Raw genomic sequence first — 15,969 nt, 5'->3', positions numbered from 1 at the left:
TTCGAATCCCAGATGCGACTCGTGGTAATGAGTTTTTCTAGCATGGTAAATGTCTACCGCTCGCATAGATTTACGTCAAAATGTAATCCAGCACACTCACTGTCAATGGACGTCTTTATTGTGTGTGCGCTACGTAAGCTTCAGTACACAGTGACCAACATAACAGTAGGACTCAATATTAGAAAACTTTTCGTTCACGTGACTATCACATGACACAACACGAACTGGCGGCAGTTGTCAACCTAAGGTGAGTGATGTCACTACTCCATTGTTGCACGAGATATCAGATAGCGGCATAAGCCGAGTGGATTCGATTGCAAGTAACAGGAAGCAGATTGTGAAGGGGGTCAGGTGCATATGAGCTTGAAGCCTACAGCGGGAGACAATCGACAGCAGGCGACGGCCGTGGCATAAATACAGTGTTGAGCGACGGTAAGAATTTAATGACACCACAACCCTTGTGTACGTGCCGTTCCCTATGAACAGCAAAACATGGAAATTAAAACGTGTCGACAATGCTAAAAGAGTAATGCATGTGTGCCTGTGGCACGTCTACGTTTACGATGAAGTGGGTTGCCCCGATTTAATTATACCAGAAACATTATTGATGTTGTAATTGTTAGTATCAATATTAGTATCAGTAGTGTTACGATTGTTGTTATTAACACTGTTATTACTATTGTTGTTGTTGATGTTGTTGTTGTTGTTGTTTTGATGCCAACAGAGCTTGCAATATATCCACTGATCTGTATGACAAACTGAAAGCGAAAGTAGACATGAGTCATGCTTTGTTGTTCTGAAAACCTTGTCATAGAGGATAATTTGTTTCCGGGTGCGTTCTTTTTATCACTGTATTACTTGACACCAACACATCGGGGTCGCTGCTGAAGGTTTTATACTCACATGTTAGTCATGTGATTTATACACACTACACCAAGTCAACCCCACTTATCGGAGAGCAATATGGTTGGGACTGACCTAATTAAAATCGCGTTTTGGGGCACGGGCGGCCAAGTCGTCTAAGGCGCCGCGATTCGCGTTGCAGAGTTGCGTCAATTGGGCACGCCAGAAACCTATGATTATGGGTTCGAGATCCGGTTCGCCCCGGTTATGTTTCTAGGTTTGTCAGCACCATACCCGTGCCCCTGGTTTTCACCGAAGTGGTAAACGTCCGAGACAAGCATCACTTCGGGCTTTCCTCACACATTAAGCTGACACGCCGCGATATAACTATAATACTGTTAAAAGCGGCGTTAAACCCAGCTCGCTCACTAAAATCGCGTTTATGTGAGGTCGCGCTAAAAATAGCACGCCAGCGACAGCCCAGTTGTGTCATATATCAAGCAGTGGTGCAATACTTGTTGCTGGGAAAGACCCGCGGTATAGCCAGAAGTCTTCCGTCTCCCTCGTGGTATCTGCCCCATGAAGATCCGCGTTAGTACAGGACTTCAGCAACCCATGCTGCTGTGCCGTAAGTGGCGACTATGCTTGTCGTAAGAGGCGACTGGCGAGATCGGATGGTCAGACCCCCTGACTTGGTTGATGCATGTCATCGTATCCAAATTGCACCGATCGATGCTCATGACATCAATTACTGGACTGTCTGGTCGAGACTCGATTATTTACCGCCGTCATATAGCTGGAATATTGCCGAGTGCGGCGTTAAACACCAAACAAACACTAACCCTCATGGTATTCGCATGTGCAAAATGTATGTGAAACAGCAATGTGGTATTCATGACAGCGAAATATCTCTGTCCACTTGATCTCCACTTAAGTGAGCTCTCATGACACACGTTGGATATTCGGGTCATTCCGCCCAGGAGTCCACCCGGAGTCCACACAAGAGTCCAATACACGGAGGGAAACATTGTTTACTGGTCATGGTCGATATCAATAGAACTGAAACATGTACTCAATATTTCCCGCGTCATTTATATGCTGTCAAAATATACTTTCAGATCTGTGAAGATGAGTTACTGTTTCGTGGGCAGCCAATATCACTTCCCTAGCACTGCTGTAAGCCTCGGCCATCAGAATGACGGTGCTGGAAAATTGTGGACCGCAGTGGCCAACACGCAACACGGACTGGTCGGTGGCAAGGCGAAAGGGGACACTTGCTGGTATTCCTACGACGGCCGAGAGCACACCACAAAGGACTTCTCTTGGCTGACAGCGCCAGAAGGAAGAGTTGTAACTGTCCGGAACATGGGCAGTACTCCACCTGGTGCGGTATGTTTTGGCCAACAAAGTGACAAGAAGGAATACTATGCAGCATTAGCAAAGTGTCACCAGGGCCTGATTCCTGGGAAGGCCCTGGGCAACACGTGCTGGTACCCGCATGGGGGCAAGGAACACCTCACGTCCGACTTCTTCTGGCTGGTGGCTGCGTAGGTCAATGCAGACTTAGTGTTGGGAACATCATACATTTATATGAAGTTAATTTTGATTACAGAGACCTTTACTATTTCATTAGACATGTGAAGACAAGAATATTGATGCATTCCTTTTTGAAACGAGGTTGTTGAATACCCGCAGTTTTCTGATGCTTTCAACTCAAGTCTATTCTTCTGGCTGGTGATTGCATAGGTGGAAGTATTCTTGATATATCATTTATCAAAGAAGTTAATTTATGATTCAATGAAAACCTCTTACGTTCACCTAGACATAAAAAGACAGGACTATTGGTGTATACTTTTCAGAAAAGAGGTTTCTCAATACCCGCATTTTACCATTGCTTCAAATCTTCAGAAATTTTGTAAAATTGATTTACGAAAACCAGGAAAACTTTAACAATAGAACGAGGAAGCCATGTGATCAATGGAAGTGACGCCACTTTGAGGAAACTTCCTGAAACTATTAAATGCCAAAGAAAGAAGCATAAAACGAGCCAATGCGATCTGATCTGGATCATCGTATGTAAAAGCCAATCTCACTTTGTTTCTGTGTCAATAAAACCGTAAGCCAAGTTAACCTGACCTGAACTATTTCCTGTTTAAAGTTGCAATACCCAGATACGTATGACTAAGACATAATGAACGTCCCTCGTTTTGTGTTCATCTCTACATAAGTCAGTTATCCTGATCTGAACTATTTCATGTTTGCAATACCCAGATAAGCAGACTGAAACATAATGAACGTCCCTCATGTTGTGTTCATCTCTACATAAGACAAGAAGCGAAATGGTCGTACGCGCTGATTAGAACCACAATGTTTTAACTGTTTCATTGATCCTTTATCAATGGGAGGCTACCAATGTGTGTTACAAGCTTAAGACAACCACATGTGTACACTCGGCTCATAGACTAACGCTTAGCATTGCTCCAAGGCTGCACTGAATGATAATTCCAGGGGTGTACAGTAATTCTAGCCTTATAATAGTCTGGAATACCGGACACAAAGAACGCCGGTCTCTTAAGGGGACAACTTGTTCTTATTATTTATATATTCTAGAATATATCATTTAACTAATAAGCATTGCCTTATTAGTCACTTCTGCAAGTCTAACTAACGCTCTGTCTCGGTAAATATACAATTTCGGGAGAAAACTCTATTTGAACTGAAGAGGAGACCTAGTGAGATGGAACGTGTTGAAAATCTAGACTTGCTCAGGTAAGGGCTATAGCACTGGATTGTCTGATCCAGACTCGATTATTTATAGACTGCCGTCATATAGCTGGACAAATGCTGTGTGCGGCGTTAAATAAAAAATAGACAAACACACAAACAAACAAATATAGTCTGTCTTACAGATCCTGATACAAATATATCAACTACAGCCCATGCAAGTCTATAATGTTTGGCAAGCCTAGATTACTGCAGTATCTGAAAATGAAGAGAATCACTGGGCTCCCTTTTTATTATATTTTTATTAAGATAACTGAACAACTGTTTTTTTCTGTACGATATGTTCATTTCAGAGACCATATGTTAGTCTAAAGCAAATATAACATCTCAGATTGTTGGAATATTACTGAGTGTGGCCTTAAACAACAAACTCACAATGTGATTTGGATACCTACGATAGTGTACGATGAACACATTAGCAGATAGGTCACCCTACTTACACTATAAACTCATCCACGCATCAAGCAATAACGTTACAAATCCCGTGGAAGAGCCTTTTCTAGGAAACGTAATGAATCAGTGACCTTCCGAGAAAGACGCAATCCGATAGTTCGGCTGTATTGCGTGTACTGCACAAGTAGAATACGCTTGAGAGTCTCTCGCTCACATGCTGAATGTTATGATCCGGTGTAGCTGCAGAATCCAGGTCAGCGTAAGCTCAGGTATGTTGTTATCTATATTATAGGTTCATGACATGGCGGCCTCGGTAACACATTGCGAGCAATGATTGAACACTTATCGATCCGAGACAGCTATGTTCTATCCTGTTCACCGCTACGGCGAACTCTGTATATTTGTTTGTTCCTTTGTTGGTTTGTTGTTTAGTGAGTGAGTAAGTTTGATTTTACGCCGCTTTTAGCAATATTCCAGCAATATCACGGCGGGGGACACCAGAAATGGGCTTCACACATTGTACCCATGTCGGGAATCGAACCCGGGTCTTCGGCGTGACGAGCGAACGCTTTAACCACTAGGCTACCCGACCGCCCGGTTTGTTGTTTAACATCGCACTCGGCAATATTCAAGATGTATGGCGGCTGTCTGTAAATATTCGAGACAATCCAGCGATTCACTTCTTGAGCATTGACCTACACAGTTGGGATACGATGACATGCATCAACCAAGTCAACGAACCTGACTACACGATACCGACTCCGTCTAAAAGACGAGTATATGATATATCTTTACAGTAGCCTAACTGTGGAATGGGTTAAAGACGGCGTTGGGAGTTTTTGAATAAATACTGGAGTGGAAAAGCTTTATTTCATCAGCTTCGTTAATAAGTGAAATGAATGTTGTTTAACGCCGCAGTAGTCCTGCTATGTCAGCCCGGCCTTTATGTAACGAGGCTGGGCTTAAACTCAAGTAATCAGGCAAGGGATAAGGAACATGACCACCCGACACAATGTATTGACCTCTCAGGACAAGCAGGTCCTATGCTAACCCGAACCCCTACGGAACTATATATATATATGCCTTGTGTTTTCAAGAAGATATGGAAAGTATATATTTGTGTTGACTCACACTTGAAGTTGCACTTGCAATGTCGCCATCAGGGGACTATCGGGTTACTGTGACTGTGCGAACGCTCTGCTGAAGTGAATAGCTTAATTGTTAACCTCACGCAAACAACATTGTCATATCGCTAGACGCATTGTTTCAGTATGTCCAGCTACACAAATCCCACATACTAAATCTGTGTTGTGTACAGCAGACTGTATTGTGACACCGCGTGTACGTTTACCTCTATCAAGAAACAGATCAACACAAATGGCTCGCTCAAGCGGCACGTTGCTGTCCGGAAGAATGTATAGTCTTTTTCACAATATGAAAACTTGTCGCAAGCTTGTTTCATATTGGGACGAAATAGCCTTTCTCTCGCAATGCTGGAGCCTCCCAACACTGTACTCCAGCCTATACTCGCCATGCTAGAACCTTCCAACACTGTACTTAAGCCTATACTCGCCATGTCAGAGCCTCCCAACACTGTATTCCAGCCTATACTCGCCATGCTAGAGCCTCCCAACACTGTACTCCAGCCTATACTCGCCATGCTAGAACCTTCCAACACTGTACCCCAGCCTATACTCGCCATGCTAGAGCCTCCCAACACTGTACTCCAGCCTATACTCGCCATGCTAGAGCCTCCCAACACTGTACTCCAGCCTATACTCGCCATGCTAGAGCCTCCCAACACTGTACTCCAGCCTATACTCGCCATGCTAGAACCTTCCAACACTGTACCCCAGCCTATACTCGCCATGCTAGAACCTTCCAACACTGTACCCCAGCCTATACTCGCCATGCTAGAGCATCCCAACACTATATTCCAGCCTATACTCGCCATGCTAGAGCCTCCCAGCACTGTACTCCAGCCTATACTTGCCATGCTAGAACCTTCCAACACTGTACTTAAGCCTATACTCGCCATGTCAGAGCCTCCCAACACTGTATTCCAGCCTATACTCGCCATGCTAGAGCCTTCCAACACTGTACTCCAGCCTATACTCGCCATGCTAGAGCCTCCCAACACTGTACTCCAGCCTATACTCGCCATGTCAGAGCCTCCCAACACTGTATTCCAGCCTATACTCGCCATGCTAGAGCCTCCCAGGACTGTACTCCAGTCATACTTGCCATGCTAGAGCTTCCAAACACTGTACCCCAGCCTATACTCGCCATGCTAGAACCTTCCAACACTGTACCCCAGCCTATACTCGCCATGTTAGAGCCTCCAAACACTGTACCCCAGCCTATACTCGCCATGCTAGAACCTTCCAACACTGTACTCCAGCCTATACTCGCCATGCTAGAGCCTTCCAACACTGTACCCCAGCCTATACTCGCCATGCTAGAACCTTCCAACACTGTACCCCAGCCTATACTCGCCATGCTAGAGCCTCCCAACACTATGTTCCAGCCTATACTCGCCATGCTAGAGCCTCCCAGCACTGTACTCCAGCCTATACTTGCCATGCTAGAGCCTCCCAACACTGTACTTAAGCCTATACTCGCCATGCTAGAGCCTCCCAACACTGTACTCCAGCCTATACTCGCCATGCTAGAACCTTCCAACACTGTACCCCAGCCTATACTCGCCATGCTAGAGCCTCCCAACACTGTACTCCAGCCTATACTCGCCATGCTAGAGCCTCCCAACACTGTACTCCAGCCTATACTCGCCATGCTAGAACCTTCCAACACTGTACCCCAGCCTATACTCGCCATGCTAGAACCTTCCAACACTGTACCCCAGCCTATACTCGCCATGCTAGAGCATCCCAACACTATATTCCAGCCTATACTCGCCATGCTAGAGCCTCCCAACACTGTACTCAAGCCTATACTCGCCATGCTAGAGCCTCCCAACACTGTACTCCAGCCTATACTCGCCATGCTAGAACCTTCCAACACTGTACCCCAGCCTGTACTCGCCATGCTAGAACCTTCCAACATTGTACCCCAGCCTATACTCGCCATGCTAGAGCCTCCCAACACTGTAGCCCAGCCTATACTCGCCATGCTAGAACCTTCCAACACTGTACCCCAGCCTATACTCGCCATGCTAGAGCCTCCCAACACTGTACTCCAGCCTATACTTGCCATGCTAGAGCCTCCCAACACTGTACTCCAGCCTATACTCGCCATGCTAGAGCCTCCCAGCACTGTACTCCAGCCTATACTCGCCATGCTAGAGCCTCCCAACACTGTACTCCAGCCTATACTCGCCATGCTAGAGCCTCCCAACACTGTACTCCAGCCTATACTCGCCATGCTAGAGCCTCCCAACACTGTACTCCAGCCTATACTTGCCATGCTAGAGCCTCCCAACACTGTACTCCAGCCTATACTCGCCATGCTAGAACCTTCCAAGACTGTACTCCAGCCTATACTCGCCATGCTAGAGCCTCCCAACACTGTACTCCAGCCTATACTCGCCATGCTAGAGCCTCCCAGCACTGTACTCCAGCCTATACTCGCCATGCTAGAGCCTCCCAACACTGTACTCCAGCCTATACTCGCCATGCTAGAACCTTCCAAGACTGTACTCCAGCCTATACTCGCCATGCTAGAGCCTCCCAACACTGTACTCCAGCCTATACTCGCCATGCTAGAACCTTCCAAGACTGTACTCCAGCCTATACTCGCCATGCTAGAGCCTCCCAACACTGTACTCCAGCCTATACTCGCCATGCTAAAGCCTCCCAACACTGTACTCCAGCCTATACTCGCCATGCTAGAACCTTCCAAGACTGTACTCCAGCCTATACTCGCCATGCTAGAGCCTCCCAACACTGTACTCCAGCCTATACTCGCCATGCTAGAGCCTCCCAACACTGTACTCCAACCTATACTCGCCATGCTAGAGCCACCCAACACTGTACTCCAGTACTTCAGTATAATAAAATCGGCATTCTACGCGCACTTATCCCACATAAAGATCCGGGTTACACTTAGGCTTCAGCAACTCATCCTTGTCAAGAGAGGCGACTAGGCACGTGGTGACTAAAGCGATCGGGTGGTCAGACTCGCTGACTTGGTTGATGCATGTCATCGTCATCTCAGGAGTGTCAAGTCCAGAATCGGTTATTTACATAATTAATTATTTGAATTCGGCGTAAAGCAAGAAACACACAAATAAACAAGCATGTCATGGAAGGATGATATATGTATAGTTTTAGCTTCGTCGGTCTAGTGGTCGAAACGTAATTTATCTTTATTTAAAAAAACAAATGTCACATTCATTTGCTCATGCCAATTTTGCTTGTTAAATTCAATAAAGGACCTTCAATAATGTTATAACGTATATATATATATATATAAATAAATATATATATATATATGTGTGTGTGTCTTCCCACATTAACAATTAATATTTTAAAGGCATTTATACAACTCTTCATAACGTTTGCTTAAATTGATATACTTTATATTTATCAATAACATAAAATTGCAATATTTCGCAAATTATTGTCGCTACTTAATATTTCTCCAATTCCAAACTCTCAATCCTATTATGTTTAACGGATGTAATAAATTACAACAAGGTACAAAGTATGTTGTTTCAGACACCTCCACTCGTATTTAATCATTAGCAACCTGCTATGCTTTCTTTAGTTGGAGGGGCGGTCGGGTAGCCTAGTGGTTGAAGCGTTCGCTCGTCACGCCGAAGACCCGGGTTCGATTCCCAACATGGGTACAATGTGTGAAGGCCATTTCTGGTGTCCCCCGCCATGATATTGCTGGAATATTGCTAAAAGCGGCGTAAAACCATACTCACTCACTTTAAAGTTGGATGTTTGTGGATACATCTGTGTTAGGGAGGAACATGTCGAACTGGAGATGATCTGTATCACAACCTATTAGCTACAACTACCGCATAAAATAAAGTGATAACCAATTTAAAAAATTTAAAAATAAATTAAAAAAAAATATCGCATTGGAATAAGGGACTCCGGGAAGCGTGACCACACGGCCGAGCGGTCCTGTAAGGCCCCGTACGAAAGAGCACCCCCGTGAAGATATAGAATAGGTCTTCAGCAACCCATGTTTGTTGTAAGAGGCGACTGACGGGATCGGATGGTCAGGTACGTTGACTTGGTTGATGTCCCAGTTGCTCATGATGTCAATCACTGGATTGTCTGGTACATTCTCTGATTATGTACATACCACCATAAAAAAGCTGGGATATTGCTAAGGGGCGGTAAACAACAAACAAACAAACAAAACTATACGAGGATACCCAGCCAATACTAGAAGGAACCAGCGTGTCCAGTATTTCCCAGATTTAGCCAAACATACCCGCCAAAAGAGAGCATTCGCAAATTTGTACGGGGATAATAAGACATTAATCTTGAAGCTATTGTTTCGTTCCCAGGAGAAAAGATTACACGTTATAGCAATGATCGAACAATGTTTACTTACGAGAGAGATTTCCTGCATTGGTTTGACAATTTCCGGAATCAAAAGGTTTCCGTGAGGCAATACTGAATCGTGAAACAGGTCTTTGGTGTCTAATTGCTAGTAATGTGTCAGTAATGATCTGTACTATCGGACCTGTGAAGATTCCGGGGTAGAATAGTTCTTCAGCAACCCATACTTGCCATAAGAGGCGACTATGCTTGTCGTAAAAGGCGACTAACGGGATCGGGTGGTCAGGCTCGCTGAGTTGGTTGATACATGTCATCGATCCCAATTGCGTGGATCGATGCTCATGCTGTCAAACACTGGATTGTCTGGTCCAGACTCGATTATTTACAGACCGCCGTCATATAGCTGGAATATTGCTGAGTGCGCCGTTAAACAACAAACCAACCAACCAACTGTACTATCGGGTATAAAACATTTTGGAGTTTATTATGATCACGAAAGCTACTGTATCGTCTCAGACCACGTCAGCTCGTATACGACGCGATATTTCGCTTTGCTGGGTACGTGTCCGTAACAGTACTAGTGCTGAGTGAGTGAGTGAGTTGGGTTTAACGCCGCTTTTAACATTATTCCAGTTATATCACGGCGTGTCAGCTTAATGTGGGAGGAAAGCCCGAAGTGATGCAGGTCTCAGACGTTTACCACTTCGGTGAAACCCACGAGCACGGGTATGGTGCTGACAAACCTAGAAACATAACCGGGGCGAACCGGGATTCGAACCCACAATCATAGGTTTCTGGCGTGCCCAAGGGACGCAACTCTGCACAGCGAATCGCGGCGCCTTAGACGACTGGGCCACCCGTGCCCCCGTACTAGTGCTGATATAAAATCACGGGTGTATCTTCCCGAAAACTAGCCTTTCCGATACTGTATGGTGCTTCACCGACTCTGACGTTAAATATTCAACACCCCGTGTGTGATCATAATAATACAATAAAAGTGAACGGGTCAGTTTGGGTTATTCCCGCATGGAACATTACTCCTGAATCAAATATATGGCGGCGTGTCAGCTTGATGTGAGACAAAATCTGATAAATATTCATCTATAAGGAACGTACTCAGGGCCAACCAGGATTCGAACCCACAGCCATACGTTCCTGGCACGCCTAAGAAACACAACTCTGCACCCACATCGTATTTACATTATAACTACGTGTAGGGTAATTAAAAGAAAACATTTATAACCATGAATATATATTATAAATCGGATAAATTCTTCCAACCTTTAATTGAGTGGGAGTCCTGTCCTACATATCATTAATGCTGGAATCCAGAAATATGCTAATCTGAACGATTTTTGTTGATACGACACCATCCAAATTAACAGTTTTTAACTGTATATAAATTTAAACAAAGTGTTGTTTTATGCCGCATTCATACTTTACCTATATAACAGCGGGTGACATGGACAGTTTGCTTCGGACACTGTACCATGTCGGGAATCCAGCCTCTGGTCTTCCACTCCAAGCACAAGGCTTTACCTAGTAGTTGACATTAGAAACCCTTCCATAATAAATCCCGCAAAGAACAATATGTCTTTTTTATATTTCAGATTAAAGACATTTTCCCACTTCATAGGCCCTGGTTGCGTTGAAAAACAAACATGGTCACCCAATGGCTGAATATATGGTTGACTGTGTGCCTCGCCACATTGGTCTATACTGGTTCCACACATGAACATGTCCGAGTGAAACGAAAGCCTGGAGACCGCCCCGCACCAGGTAATGACCGTCATCCATAATCGTCTTGCATGTGTTTGTGACGTGTGCCACTGGTGATGCAGTATACGCCCATCTTTTTGTGCGAACACCTGGTTTATTCACTATTGAATAATGATTCATAAACGCGTGATTATGATGCACCAACTAACCAGCCATTCATGAAGGTTGTGTTATTTCTGTTTTGATTGTCTGTTGGTTGTACTCGGCAATATCCCAGCTATATGCCGGCTGTCTGTACATAATCGAGTCCGGATCAGATAATCCAGTGATTGACATCATGAACTTTGATCTTTGCAATTGGGATCGATGACATGCATCAAACCAATCCAGCGAGCCTGATCACCCGATCCTGTTAGTCGCCTCTTACGACATGCATAGTCGCTTTTTACACAAGCATGGGTTGCTGAAGATCTATTCTAATCCGGATCTTCATGGGTAGTGTTATTTCTGAGAACGTTTAAACGTGGACGATAATTCATAATTGTTCACAAGAAGGAAATGGAATTCGTCTCCTATGGCTTACTTGACTTGACAAGTTCCCTTCTTCCTGTACTTATTCTCAACTGGAGTTCTGATGATCTTGATAGCAACAGTAAATGTCAAAATGGTCCGGTTTTACAGCAGTCAATTTAATAGAATGATGTACTTAACAAATATTTCAAACACTGATAAATAGCTTCCTCGGTTATCGGACTATTGTACCATTCTTGTAAATATCAAAATTGTATCCCTTCAGAACAACTTGTTCTGACATATGTCCGTCCGCTTGTCATGCCGAAAACCCGGTTCGATTCCCGACATGGGTACAATGTGTGAAGCCCATTTCTGGTGTCCCCCGCCGTGATATTACTGGAATAATGCTAAAAGCGGCGTAAAACCACACTCACTCACTCACTCTGACATGTGTCACCAGCAATATCTTGTGATAGCCACAGCCGAGACGTCTTCTCGCACATACAGGTAAACTGTTGTCTTTCTGTTTGTCCAGGTAAATGCCTCTCCTTCAACAGAGGTGGGAGTAGTCGAGTGCATTTCTATGCCTGTTGCAACAACATCAACGGCACCGACTCCTCCTGTGATGGACGAACCTACCAGAGAGCGTCAACTACAAAGTACTGCAACTCCGGAGGATCAGACAAGGGAAATGGGGTAGTAAAGGCAGAATTTGCCTGTGGGGGCTGTGTCGGACAGGGTAGTGTAGCGAACAAATGCAAACCTAGCATCAAATTATTTGATCTTCCTGGAACATGTTGGATGTTTACTAAATGTTTCAAAAAACACTGTAAAAAACGATACAGTGACCAGAGGAGAGGTTTAAATTTGCAGGTTGTCGACCCATCGACTTCCTCAATGCCTGACACCTGTTACAATCACGTATGCGATGCTGGTGAAACTACGGACAACTGCCCTGCCGACTGTTGTTTCAAACAGAACCCATCTCAATGCACATGGGTTGCCAATGGCACCTGCAACCCGGAGTTTTGTGACACACCCTCTTGTGCCGTTTATGGCGGAGTAGGGGTCTCCTCGACCTTAGGCACATCCAATATCGGTGTGTTAGTTCCTGGGCTTACGATAATGTTCCTATATGTGTATGAGCATGAATAATTTAGGTCGCAAGAAACGAAGTATTTGTTATTTTGAATCTCAAGTTATTTAAGAAAACATTTTGTGATGTTCTGATCCTGATCACGTCATGTTTGGCATTGAACCCAGGCCTTGGGCTCGCCGAAAGAACGATTTAACCATAGGGCTAACATACTTTGGCATGTAAAAATGGTAGATTCACAATAATTGTCAGGGCTTCAGGGCGGTGGCAATCGCTTGTGATGCCAAAGGCCTTGGGTTGATTCTCTATATTGTTTAAATATGTTCAGCCCAGGGTCGATTCTCTACATTGTTTAAATATGTTCGGCCCAGGGTCGATTCTCTACATTGTTTAAATATGTTCGGCCCAGGGTCGATTCTCTACATTGTTTAAATATGTTCGGCCCAGGGTCGATTCTCTACATTGTTAAAATATGTTCAGCCCAGGGTCGATTCTCTACATTGTTAAAATATGTTCAGCCCAGGGTCGATTCTCTACATTGTTAAAATATGTTCAGCCCAGGGTCGATTCTCTACATTGTTAAAATATGTTCAGCCCAGGGTCGATTCTCTACATTGTTTAAATATGTTCAGCCCAGGGTCGATTCTCTACATTGTTAAAATATGTTCGGCCCAGGGTCGATTCTCTACATTGTTTAAATATGTTCAGCCCAGGGTCGATTCTCTACATTGTTAAAATATGTTCGGCCCAGGGTCGATTCTCTACATTGTTTAAATATGTTCAGCCCAGGGTCGATTCTCTACATTGTTAAAATATGTTCAGCCCAGGGTCGATTCTCTACATTGTTAAAATATGTTCAGCCCAGGGTCGATTCTCTACATTGTAAAAATATGTTCGGCCCAGGGTCGATTCTCTACATTGTTAAAATATGTTCAGACCAGGGTCGATTCTCTACATTCTTAAAATATGTTCGGCCCAGGGTCGATTCTCTACATTGTTAAAATATGTTCAGACCAGGGTCGATTCTCTACATTGTTAAAATATGTTCGGCCCAGGGTCGATTCTCTACATTGTTTAAATATGTTCAGCCCAGGGTCGATTCTCTATATTGTTTAAATATGTTCGGCCCAGGGTCGATTCTCTATATTGTTAAAATATGTTCGGCCCAGGGTAGATTCTCTACATTGTTAAAATATGTTCGGCCCAGGGTCGATTCTCTATATTGTTTAAATATGTTCAGCCCAGGGTCGATTCTCTACATTGTTAAAATATGTTCAGCCCAGGGTCGATTCTCTACATTGTTAAAATATGTTCAGCCCAGGGTCGATTCTCTACATTGTTTAAATATGTTCGGCCCAGGGTCGATTCTCTACATTGTTTAAATATGTTCGGCCCAGGGTCGATTCTCTATATTGTTAAAATATGTTCGGCCCAGGGTCGATTCTCTACATTGTTAAAATATGTTCGGCCCAGGGTCGATTCTCTATATTGTTTAAATATGTTCAGCCCAGGGTCGATTCTCTACATTGTTAAAATATGTTCGGCCCAGGGTCGATTCTCTACATTGTTAAAATATGTTCAGCCCAGGGTCGATTCTCTATATTGTTTAAATATGTTCGGCCCAGGGTCGATTCCCTACATTGTTAAAATATGTTCAGCCCAGGGTCGATTCTCTACATTGTTTAAATATGTTCAGCCCAGGGTCGATTCTCTACATTGTTTAAATATGTTCGGCCCAGGGTCGATTCTCTATATTGTTTAAATATGTTCGGCCCAGGGTCGATTCTCTACATTGTTAAAATATGTTCAGCCCAGGGTCGATTCTCTATATTGTTTAAATATGTTCGGCCCAGGGTCGATTCTCTACATTGTTAAAATATGTTCAGCCCAGGGTCGATTCTCTACATTGTTAAAATATGTTCAGCCCAGGGTCGATTCTCTACATTGTTTAAATATGTTCGGCCCAGGGTCGATTCTCTACATTGTTAAAATATGTTCAGCCCAGGGTCAATTCTCTACATTGTTTAAATATGTTCAGCCAAGGGTCGATTCTCTACATTGTTAAAATATGTTCAGCCCAGGGTCGATTCTCTATATTGTTAAAATATGTTCGTCCCAGGGTCGATTCTCTATATTGTTTAAATATGTTCAGCCCAGGGTCGATTCTCTACATTGTTTAAATATGTTCGGCCCAGGGTCGATTCTCTACATTGTTAAAATATGTTCGGCCCAGGGTCGATTCTCTACATTGTTTAAATATGTTCAGCCCAGGGTCGATTCTCTACATTGTTTAAATATGTTCAGCCCAGGGTCGATTCTCTACATTGTTAAAATATGTTCAGCCCAGGGTCGATTCTCTACATTGTTTAAATATGTTCAGCCCAGGGTCGATTCTCTACATTGTTTAAATATGTTCAGCCCAGGGTCGATTCTCTATATTGTTAAAATATGTTCGTCTCAGGGTCGATTCTCTATATTGTTTAAATATGTTCAGCCCAGGGTCGATTCTCTACATTGTTTAAATATGTTCGGCCCAGGGTCGATTCTCTATATTGTTAAAATATGTTCGTCCCAGGGTCGATTCTCTATATTGTTTAAATATGTTCAGCCCAGGGTCGATTCTCTACATTGTTTAAATATGTTCGGCCCAGGGTCGATTCTCTATATTGTTAAAATATGTTCGTCCCAGGGTCGATTCTCTATATTGTTTAAATATGTTCGGCCCAGGGTCGATTCTCTACATTGTTTAAATATGTTCGGCCCAGGGTCGATTCTCTACATTGTTAAAATATGTTCGGCCCAGGGTCGATTCTCTACAATGTTTAAATATGTTCGTCCCAGGGTCGATTCTCTACATTGTTTAAATATGTTCGGCCCAGGGTCGATTCTTTACATTGTTTAAATATGTTCGGCCCAGGGTCGATTCTCTACATTGTTAAAATATGTTCGGCCCAGGGTCGATTCTCTACATTGTTAAAATATGTTCGGCCCAGGGTCGATTCTCTACATTGTTTAAATATGTTCAGCCCAGGGTCGATTCTCTACATTGTTTAAATATGTTCGGCCCAGGGTCGATTCTCTACATTGTTTAAATATGTTCGGCCCAGGGTCGATTCTCTGCATTGTTAAAATATGTTCGGC

General features: G+C 43.8%; 2 protein-coding genes across 3 annotated transcripts; both read left to right on the top strand.

The window, feature by feature from the left end:
- The first annotated feature begins 194 nt into the window (after positions 1-194).
- On the top strand, positions 195-2,973 carry LOC124151621. Of its 2 annotated transcripts, none has more exons than XM_048380854.1 (2): positions 195-247; positions 1,962-2,973. In XM_048380854.1, the coding sequence occupies exons 1-2, from the start codon at positions 210-212 to the stop codon at positions 2,392-2,394; spliced, it is 471 nt and encodes a 156-aa protein (XP_048236811.1). In that variant the 5' UTR covers positions 195-209; the 3' UTR covers positions 2,395-2,973. The 2 variants fall into 2 exon arrangements, 1 of the variants encoding a protein (XP_048236811.1); XR_007217941.1 differs by lacking the exon at positions 195-247 and adding an exon at positions 254-432.
- Positions 2,974-5,510: 2,537 nt separating this feature from the next.
- Positions 5,511-6,272, top strand: LOC125371996 (transforming acidic coiled-coil-containing protein 3-like). Its single transcript, XM_048380771.1, has one exon. It carries the CDS (start codon positions 5,511-5,513, stop codon positions 6,270-6,272), a length of 762 nt encoding a protein of 253 aa, XP_048236728.1.
- Positions 6,273-15,969: the final 9,697 nt, after the last annotated feature.

This window comes from Haliotis rufescens, unplaced genomic scaffold (assembly GCF_023055435.1).
Source record: "Haliotis rufescens isolate VD_foot unplaced genomic scaffold, xgHalRufe1.0.p SCAF_33, whole genome shotgun sequence".
Lineage (NCBI taxonomy): Eukaryota > Metazoa > Mollusca > Gastropoda > Lepetellida > Haliotidae > Haliotis > Haliotis rufescens.
The sequence above is the reverse complement of the archived record's forward strand: the minus strand, read 5'-3'. Positions and strand labels throughout refer to the sequence as shown.